This window comes from Lolium rigidum, chromosome 3, assembly GCF_022539505.1.
Source record: "Lolium rigidum isolate FL_2022 chromosome 3, APGP_CSIRO_Lrig_0.1, whole genome shotgun sequence".
NCBI lineage: Eukaryota > Viridiplantae > Streptophyta > Magnoliopsida > Poales > Poaceae > Lolium > Lolium rigidum.
In genome coordinates, this window is record NC_061510.1 from 288,845,331 (window position 1) to 288,856,104 (window position 10,774).

General features: G+C 46.7%; 1 protein-coding gene across 1 annotated transcript; it reads right to left on the minus strand.

Moving 5' to 3' along the window:
* Nucleotides 1-8,525: 8,525 nt before the first annotated feature.
* Nucleotides 8,526-10,385, minus strand: LOC124703529 (amino acid permease 3-like). The gene is made up of 2 exons (XM_047235741.1): nucleotides 9,564-10,385; nucleotides 8,526-9,454 (listed from the first exon to the last, which is right to left on the minus strand). The coding sequence occupies exons 1-2, from the start codon at nucleotides 10,383-10,385 to the stop codon at nucleotides 8,819-8,821; spliced, it is 1,458 nt and encodes a 485-aa protein (XP_047091697.1). The 3' UTR covers nucleotides 8,526-8,818.
* Between the last annotated feature and the right edge of the window lie 389 nt (nucleotides 10,386-10,774).

Below are 10,774 nucleotides of genomic sequence, written 5' to 3' on the forward strand. Positions count from 1 at the left end.
TCCTCAAGAACTATATGGAAACTATCATTTACATATAAAATGAGAGGAAATTCTTTTTCCTCAAAGCAAGACCACCACGGCACCAAATTGTATTAATTGTGTGAATAGAATAGTTTGTGTGAATATATGTGATGTTTGGAATAGCCAATGAATTGTTTGGTGATTGTATCCTCGTATTCGTATTTTAGACGTTAGTACCGAGGAGAATCAAGAGGAGGAGGAAGTCTACTTTCAAGGAGAAGAAGACCACTTTGATCACCTCAACAACCAAGGCAAGCTAACACTCTTGCAAGGTTCCCTTGTGCAAAGCTCTACTAGAGCAAGGCACCATTACTTTTTACTTTATGAACCTATCCCAAGTTTTTACTTTACAAGCTTTACTTGATTTCATTTATCAAAGTTACTTTTTGATTTATGATTCACTTGGTTAGTATTGAGTTAGTACAAGAGTATCAATCTTAGCCTAGAAAGCTTTAAGCTAAGTTAGCACCCCTCATGACTAGTTGCTAGTGCTCAATATTAAAAGTGACTACTCTAGATGGGAACTTGTGAAATGAAATGACTTTGAAAACCTTGGAATGATGAGTCATTCTATTGAAAGATTTTTTTGAAGGTGAATATGATTGGTGAATGACTTGGTGAATTTTACGAAAACCGATGGTTGGGTTCGGATGCGATACCATTCCAATTTTGCAAGTACCCCCACAATACCCGATATGGGTAGGGCTTAACTAGAAGTTTATGTATCTTAGTATGGGTTCCCTCTAAACAAGCGTCATAGGGGTTATGCTTGAGGCTGCCTCCGTACTGGTGAAGTGATGTGATATGACGTGAATATGAGGTGAATGTCCGGCCCAAGCCTCGTGCGCTTCCCGGGTTAACGGTTGGTTTCCACCGGGAGGCCAAGCTCATGGGGAGAGGTGCCTATACTAGAGTATGTAAATGAAAGGTTACGATTGGTAGTTCGCGTCATCGCGTACGATAAATCAGGGCCGATTACCTGACGAACTATTGCAATTGTTGTGGCACAAGTGTACACCCTCTGCAGAGTTAAACCTATTCGAATAGCCGCGTCCTCGGTTATGGACAGTTGGAAAGGCCATACTGTTCCGTCATCAGAACTTTTCTGGAAAATATGAATGGTGACTTGAACTTGAAAGGGTGAATGGTGATTTTGACCTGAATCACAACAGAGTTGTGGGAATGACACTAATGTTCCCACTTGAGTTAGTTAGCAAATGAAGAGGTTTTGTTTATGAAAGTGTTTATGAAATAAAACCGGCTTTATGCAAATGAAACTAGAGCTTAGAACCCCCGTACTACCGTTGATAATACTTACCTTAGTATTAGTTTGCGAGTACTTTAAAGTACTCATGGCTTTGTCCCTGGCTATTCAAATGGCCAGACTATGAAGAGGAGTACCAGACCCCGGAAGAAGGACAGCAGGACGTCTACGACAACTAGGATCACTCCTGACGTCAAGCGTTGGCCTGTGGACTATAGCGTCCCCGTTGATCTACGCTTCCGCTATGTATTTGTGATGTGTGTTGAAACAATAGTTCAACTATTATTGTAATATTGGATCATGTGATCTATTTGTAAGACGACTATGATATGTAATGAATGATGACTTATGATATTCAACTGTTATGTCTCGCAACAACAATATTCCTGGGATTGCGATGTATGGCATAACAGGCATCTGGACTTAAAAATCCGGGTGTTGACAGTTACGGTTGTTCCTTGTTCTTCAGGGATAAGTTTGATATCCATATGGTTAGGCCTTGCAAACGGGTTGAATGATCCAGTAGTGCGTAAGGTATAGTTTGCTGAGCCTAGAGGGGATGTTCCGGGAATCAACTCTACGTTGGTTTTTAGGCCTTGTCTAGGGCTGGTTTTCTATGATCTTTCGTGTCTGCCAGGCTCAACTACGTGTAGGACGTTCCGGTTGTGTGGTGAAAACCCTAAATCGTCGTAGATTGTTTTAACTTAATGTTGATCAAGAAGGACCACCATGTTATCGTAGATCCAATGCGAAACATGGGTGGATCGGCTCCTTGAGCCGATTCACAGGATAACCTGAGAGCCGATCGAGGCTCGTATTTAATGTTTACGTGTATGCCATGCAGGAAACTAGTCGAAGCAATCCATCACCTTCCTGACCAGGTATAGGTCAGGTGGCACGCCCTTGCACCAGCTTGGACGTGTGCCGGAGCATTGACCCACCAGCAGTCCTGGGAGCCTCCCGGCTCTCCGTGTTGCCCGTCGCTGCTCGCCGGTGGGTTTTGGCAGGCAACAGCCGTCCACCATCGTTTTGTCCTCCTCCTCCTCCTTCGAGTGGACGACGACGCTGGTGTCGAAGACGACTCCGAGCATCCACTCGTCGGACTTCGACTGGGAGTCGGACGAGTAGCTTTAGATTTGCATTTTCGTCCTCTATGTCGCGCTGTATCGTTGAAATTTTAATTATATTCGTATTTCTGATCAAATTTTCATTGTTCGTTTGATTAATTTTGAAAAAAACGGTCGAAACGTGCTGCAAAATAGAGCCTTCGGCGGAGGTGCTTTTTTCCCGCACCAACGCGCGCTGCAAAATAGAGCCCCTGGAGGGGGAAAATTCGGTATCACGCGCGCCAGCAATTTGCAGCGCGCCGAAACGGAGGTTTACCGCGCCACGTTTTAGCGCGCCTGTTGGAGATGCTCTAACGAAATGCAATTCTCCACACTCCAAGCACAATTTTTTAAATCCTAAACAGAAACCCAAGCAGCACTGCTGACTGCATGCAACTAGGTAGAGAATGACATGCATTTTCTCTCTCTCTTTTAGCACAAATGTCAAGCCAAAGAAAAATCTAGACCAAGAACATCAGCTCCCAATCATGCATGCAACTGATCAGCAAACCATTAGCGAGAAGACATGTGATATACGGAACCAATTACCAGCACAAGTGCAGAGATTCCCATCTACTGTGAGCCGTTCTTTCCACCCCAGCAAAATCAGATCCCTGGCCAAACCATGCCATCCGATCCCCTGCCAAATCAATCGAAAGAAAGCAAAATCGGTGGCCCGGATCGATCCCCCTATAGAGTTTGGTCCTCCTTCCCTGGGATTCAGTTCATGCACATGCAATCTCATCCTAACTACAGTGCCTGTCCTCCCCGTCCTTCTTGCAGGCAGCACGAAAATTCAAAAGGATTGGTGAGTGAAAGATTGAATGGTGGCAGTCAGTTGCCACAATCCACCAACAGTGGGCGCACCACTGGCCGGTGGAGATATTCTTCCTCTCTCTCTCAGAACAAATGGAGAGGGCCCTTCTGATGGAGAAACTGGGCAATGATACGTGGAGCTCTGGATCTGTCTAGACATGTCTAGAATGTATAGGGTCATGGAATCTGATATTTGTGACATGTCACAGGATCAGGCACAAACTTGTTTTGTTACGTGAAAATTTATCAATGCAGTTAACTTGCCAGATAGGACGAGAATTTGAGACGTACTTCCTCGTACGACTCGTACCCATAATATATTGCTCATAATACAGATATATTTTTTTCGATAAAGGGAATATATTAATATCGAGAGATACCAATTACACCCAGCCACTGCAACAACGGAATACCCTAATAGCAGTACGGATGCACACAGCCAAAAAAAGAAAATGAAACTAAGAAAATAAAAATCCCGCTACGGTATTCCAGCTTTAGCAGCAACATGCCATCCACCACCAAGACAATACCTGAACCCCAGACTCTCCAAAAAGTGACGCCTCCAAGAAGGGAACAGCGCACAAGCACCGTCGCCGCCCGATCAAAAATCTTAGGTTTTCACCCTGAAGATAGTCCTCGCTCTCAAAACAATGCCTCCAACAAGGTCATTGCCAGACACAACCAATTAAGGCCAGACCTTGGATTTTCATCCTGAAAGGTAAGACTCTGAACTTCACCTGTGTTGCCACCCCCACTTCCATACTGCTGCTGCGAAAATCAAAATACCAAGCAAGTCCCTCAACAACAAAGAGACTTGAACCTCCATTGCTAGTCCTCTACTCCGGCCCTCATGGTATTCTCCGCCTCTAACTTCGCCATGGAGCAAATATCTCCAGATGGCAAGAAAGAACAGAGCTTCGCGCCGCTCCCTCCAGAACCAAACAGCCGGAATAAAAGCATGGGTGCGCACGACCGAATACCACCGATTCAGCAAATTCCAGGCATAAAGTGTGTTGTTACATTTGCCGGCGGAGCCTTACGGAACTCACCTCTCCGGCCAGATCAAGAGGACCGGCCTTAGGAAAGTCTTCATCTTCGCACAAGAAGGACCCTAGGATCGCCACCTTTATTCTTTGATGCAGATGCGCACGCCCCCACGCCGCCATCCGCTGGCCAACGACGACGAAGAAAGAATCGGTGGACAAACAGCAGCCAAGACCCACGCGATCCAAATCAGGTCCGCGCTGCCCAGAAATGAGCCTCGCTTTCCAAATCGGGCCTGCCCGGCGGACGCCGGCGAAGCCGCGCCGCCACGCCACGTAGTCCTGGGAGCTATGACCACACCATCCTCATGCCGACGAGCAACTGGGCAGCAACCGCGCAGTGGAGATACGGGACTGGGCAAGTCGATTTGGCTGCAGCAACTAGGCGCAACCGCCGCGTCCACCAGCCCAGATCGGGCCCAGATGGTCGCCGACCTCCGCATCCGAGCGTCGCGCCCTCGTGCTGCACGCCACGAGCCGCTGCTCCGCCGCGAATCCATCCCGCCGCTGAGCCAGAACGGCCGCCGCACCCTGCGCGACCCGCTGAATCCTCTCCTCCGCGTGAAGAGAAGGGACCTGGGTGCGCTGTCCTTGCCCTACCGCCTTCGACGGCCTGGGCGCCGCCACCACCGCCGGAGTCGGCGGCAGCAGCGGCCAGAGGATGCAGGTCGGGAGGGCTTCTTGATGAAGATTAGATCGCCCCGGGGTCGCCTCATAATACAGATATATACCACACCAAATCTATATAATATAAAAATATTTTTATAGTAATTCTAATAATATTAAATTGACAACACATATGTTAATTTTTTATCAATATACATAGTTAAATTTTATAAAATTTGACTTTCACATAAATTTATATGCAACATAATCTGGGCTAGAGGTAGCCTTGGGAGTACATGGGAACGTAATTAAACTTCATCAATGGCCCCACATGTCTACTCACTTCACATAGTAGAGTAGTACACATCACACAATGATGTGTCATTCACAAGGTTTAAGATCTCGTACGAAATAGTGTTGATATGTCTTGTTTTGTGGCGTCTTTACATTGTTTCGGTAGAGGAGCGCTAAGAACAAAGTATTAAATAGCCGGCTATAGCCTGTCTATAGCTGAGACTGCATATATGGAACATGGAGGCATGTGAAGCTATTTTTTGAAAAGTTCCGTTTGTGATGTTAAAATATCTTTTAAAAATCGAAACACAAAATGATTTCCCAGATGATCTCAAATATGTGCCCTGGACATGAGTTTCGTGACGAAAAAACCTTTTATTTTGTCTCGGCAAAAAAGTGAAATTATGCAGGGTTATATAGCAGTATATATGTGACGTATTTTGTCCATTTTAGATTCTGAAATAAAAAAGTGGTTTCTCCGCGAAAACTTTATGCGCACACATGGAACATGCGTACGTACCCGAGTATTTTTATTTCAAAAATTTTTAACATTTGAAAAATGCATTTCCAACCTGGATTCACATGCACCCAGGTTCAAACTGGACTTTTCCGCCTATAGCTGGGCTATAGTCTTTTGGGAGATCTGCCGCTGCGGCTATCTTATTTGAGGCTAAATGAGCAAAAACCGCCAAGAGCCAGCTATAGCCCTATTTAGCCTCTAATTTAGCCGCTAAACCTTCTGCATTTTGAATTTCTCTTCTCTTTTCTTTTTTATTTCTTGTTTTCCAAATTTGCATTCAATATAATTAGATAAAACTTGTGATTTTGAATAGTTGAATACTTATTGCCTTGAATAGTTGAATAAGTTGTATCACAGATCGTGTTTAAGTTATAATTTTCCTCCTCTTTTGGGAAAATATGACTGAAAAATATTCTTAATTTAAAAAAAGACTAAATAGAATAGGCCGCTATAACCCGGCTATAGCCTTTTATATCCTTCAAAAAAATCATGGCTAAATGAGATAGCCGGCTATTTTAAACTATGACTAAGAATGCTGTGTTATGAACCAATATTATGGAATGAATACTCATGCGTGTGGGAGTTTCTATCATCGTCCATTTTGTTTTAAGATTCGAATAGAAAAGAGAGAGAAAGGAATCTTTCCATCTACTAAAGCGAGCGAGAATATCGAGAAATAAATCGATAGTCGAGAACACACCCACACCCGTACGTGTGTACACAAAATCCACTCTCCTACAATTATCTTGAACCATGTATAAAGACACAAATCTCCTTCGGCTTCTTAGTATCTTTAACCATAGTCATATCATCTAAAGGCTTATTTCGATTGATCAATTGAATATTTTATTATAATATTTTGCACCAAACATGTTTTTACTATGAATTTATGATATGTCCTCCATATGTAGCCTATAAATCATAGTTATATTTTAGCCCCCATAAAATGGGAATTAACCCCCATAGCACCACCCCACAGTATCTCGACATGCACCCTCTCTCTCTCTCCCTCCCTCCCTCCCTCCCTCCCTCCCTCCCTCCCTCCCTCTCCCTCTCTCTCTCTCTCTCTCTCTCTCTCTCTCTCTCCCTCTCCCTCTCCCTCTCCCTCTCCCTCTCCCTCTCCCTCTCTCCCTCTCTCCCTCTCTCCCTCTCTCTCTCTCTCTCTCTCTCTCTCTCTCTCTCTCTCTCTCTCTCTCTCTCTCTCTCTCTCTCTCTCTCTCTCTCTCTCTCTCTCTCTCTCTGATGCCACCCCGTCTCGGTTAAGCGCCTCCTGGTTGACGATGACCTCGACTGAATGCCATCAACATAATTTTATAATTTTAACTAGCATGTGCATGCCAAAAGTAAGGGTGGAAGTAATATATGTTGTAGCCTGCTTTTGCTAGCTTGTTGTACTACTAGAAAAACCATTATAGATGGAAATGAATTCTATGGCGCATTTAAAAATACGTGCTCCACAAAAATATTTTTGTGGCACATTTTTTTTTTGGAATTCTATGGACACAATTATGTGGCGCATATTGCTATATGCGCCACGGAATGCACATTTCTGTGGCGCATGTTGATATGCGTCACAGAAATACACAATTATGTGGCGCATATCGCATATGCGCCACATTTCTGTGGTGCATATAGCAGAAATTTTTCTGGGTTTCTTTGCTCCCCACGCACTCCACCCCCTCCTCCGTGGATCGCCTTTTTTTGTCTTTGTAAAATACAAAAGAAATAGATAGAAATTTTGAAAAATAAAATCCTTCGAGGTTCCCAAGCATTATGCCATTTACTTTTATTGAGAATTAACAAACATGAATTTCGAGTTTTTTTGCAAAATTCCGTCATGTATCGGTAAAACTAGATTTCTGGTTGCATACGAACTCGATAAAAAACTTTTAATATATGAAAATATATCTACTCAAAATTTCCCATTCGATTTACTGATACATGACAAGGGGAAGTATGAAAATTTTCAAACTGGGTTTACCCAGTTAGCCAATTTTTAGATTTTCAAACTGTCAAAGGGAAGTATGAAAATTTTCAGGTTTTAGGTTTTGAATAAAAAATAAAAAAATTATTTTTATTTTTTGATTCAAGTTGGTTATTACATCATTACTTTTGTTTATTAAAATAAATTATTTGAAATTCAAAAAGTAAAGAAGTGTGACATCGTGACCAATAGGTTAATTTGATTTATATGATACTACTATCAACAACATGTACGCAGAGCACTTGAAAATTAGATGAAAGGAACTACGAAGTTAAGTGTGCTATTGCCGGAGCATTCTAAAGATGAGTAACCGAGTGGGAAGTTTGACCGTAAGTGAGCAAGTTGACCTGAAATTAAGTGTACTTAGAGACTAAACATGTGACAAATTCAAATATTTGTGTTTTTTCCAAATTATTTAATTTTTATGATTTTTTTATTCTTTATTTATTTTTGAGAATTCTGTGGCGCATATCATACGTGCCACAGAAACAAAAAAACCGTGCGCCATAGATGATAGTATTCCTAGTAGCGTTGGTTGTTAAAAATTCTGTTTTGTCTAATCTGTAACAATTATTAGGAACTTAAGTTTTTGCCCCTGTAGTAGGTGTTTGAGGGTGAAACACACACTTTCATGTCTCCTCTTGAGACGTTGGTGTAGCTAATTGTAACTGCGCTACCAATTGAAAGAAGGCTAGCTAGGTTGGGGAAAAAGATCACAAGGAAATATTGGAGGGGTGGGATGTGAGAGCGTCGTTTCTATCTTGCACCCTAGGTAGCGTGCACGTGTCTCTGATTTTGGTTTGCTGCTCTGCAATTCGTGTTGCACAGGTGTCATCAAGTTTCCTTAGGTTTCATCAAAAGTTCCGTCACATTTCAAAAATCAAGATCAGATTCAATGCAACGAAACATATTGTACCATGCACACTAGATAGCGTGCACGGTGGAAATACATTTCTAGGGTGGGATGTAGGGAAGATGTCCCTTTCCGAGGAATATGCGGTATCTACAAAGTGCTACATAACAAAATGTCACATAAGTACATAAGCTTGGTAAATTTGTTTTTTTTTTTCCTCTCCATGGAGCAGGCCACAAGACAGGCCGTACGTACACATGTTCTCCCATGTGCTGCGGTGGTACTCGTCATTCTACACAGACATGCTTAGCTTAGCCGCTGAACGGCCGGTACTCCTTGAGCTCGCCGACGACGTCGGCGATGGAGCCGGCGGCGGCGGCTACAGACACGACGAGGCACGCGGCGCTGAGCATCTGAAGGCAAACCCACCTCGTGCTGCCTCGTGGCACGCGGCGCTGCACGATGTACATCTCGACGGGGAAGTAGACGGTGAGCGGCCAAAAGGCGAGGGCGCCGAGGAGCCCCACGACGTCGCCGAAGAAGGGGAGCAGCATGGAGACGACGGTGGTGAGGCAGACGAAGGCGGTGCGCCACGTGAGCCGGAACAGGCTGAGCGAGAAGGGGCCCACGCGGAGCTCCTTTGCGATGAAGGCGCTGTCGGGCCACCTCGCCGCCGCCCACTTCTCGACGAAGGCGAAGAGGGGCTGGCAGAAGACCTGGTAGGCGCCGACGAGGTGCACGACGATGGCGGCGTTGGCGACGTCCAGCAGCCAGAAGGGCTCGTAGAAGCCGAACCCCGTGAGGAGGTTGTCGGGGGCCTCGTCGCCGAACGCGGCGTAGCCCATGCACCCGCAGAGCATGTAGAACACCGTCGTGGTCACCACGCTTATCCCCGTCGCCTTCTTCATCACCTTCGCCTCCGACGGCGGCGGCGCCTTCACCGTGTCCTGTGTTGATGCAGAACACATGTCTTCGTTAGTACTCGACTATCCGGCACCACGTCAAAACAGAGGACTCAAAGAAACAGAGCAGAGCAGAGTGTACGTATGGACAAACCTGGATTTCGATGAGGATGATGGAGTAGGAGTATGCGAAGGCGATGTTGCCGAAGGCCTGGAGGCTGCGCCACACCTTCTGCATGGAGGTGACGTCTGGGCCGACGCTGAGGCCGGTGAGGCTGCCCTTGATGCCACCGTTGGCGACGGTCTGGGCGATGCCGAGGGCCAGGCCGATGGTGGAGTAGGTGAAGGACATGACGGCGGCGACGATGGAGAGCCACCATATCTGGTCAAAGTCCGGTATCTGCGAGAAGAGGATCTGCACGACGCCGAACACGATCATGTACGGGTTGCTGGAGCTCCGGCACGCGCCCTCCTGGCCCTTGGCGTGGCGGTAGTGGAAGCAGTCGGCCCTCCTGATGGCGCGCATGCTGATGGAGGCGGCGATGGTGTAGCCGATGGCGACGCCGACGAGGTTGGCGTACTGGATGACGCCGCAGAGCTTGACCTTGGTGCCCGGGAGGGAGGCGCGGACGGCGTCCATGTAGGTGTAGTTGCGCTTGCCGTTCTCCGGGTCGCCGGAGCGGTAGCACTGGGCGAGGAGCGTGGAGGTGTAGTAGATGACGAAGGCGAAGAGGAGCATGATGGCGGGGCCCGCCGCCCAGCCCAGCTGCGCGATGGCCCACGCCAGGGAGAGCACCCCGGACCCGATGACGGCCGTGATGATGTGCGCGCTGGCCGTCCACACCGTGCCCGACCGCCGCGGCCGCCCGTCGTCGTCGAGCCAGTCTGATTCCCGGCCGTTCCCGGCCTCCACCGAGACTTCCATCGGTGCCATCCTGGCCGGCCCCTTCCCGTAGCTCGCTTGCTTCTTCTCCATCGCAGGCACTAGCTAGCTACCAGACAATGGTGTGCGGCAGAGTGCTGGCTGGCTAGGACACTAGGACGTTAGGAGTGGTGGTTCTTGCTGTGTGGTATGAGGGGAATGGGAGAGAGAGGTTTATATAGAGGGTGATGCGACAAGAGAGAGGCGTGCAGGGATGGGTGGAGAGCGACCATGTGTGGTGCAGAATGTAGATGCAGTGAAGTGGTGGTGGCGGTGGGGGATGCTGCCGTTGTGCTTTTGTTGAGTCTCCGCGTGGAGGGGCGAGGAGAGGAGGAGGACGACGAACTTCCACTGCCGCTGCCAAGGGTGACAGCTGGCAGAGATAGGATCCTGGCCATCACGTGTGCTTTGTGTTGGAGTACAAGGATTGATTGGATCTTGTG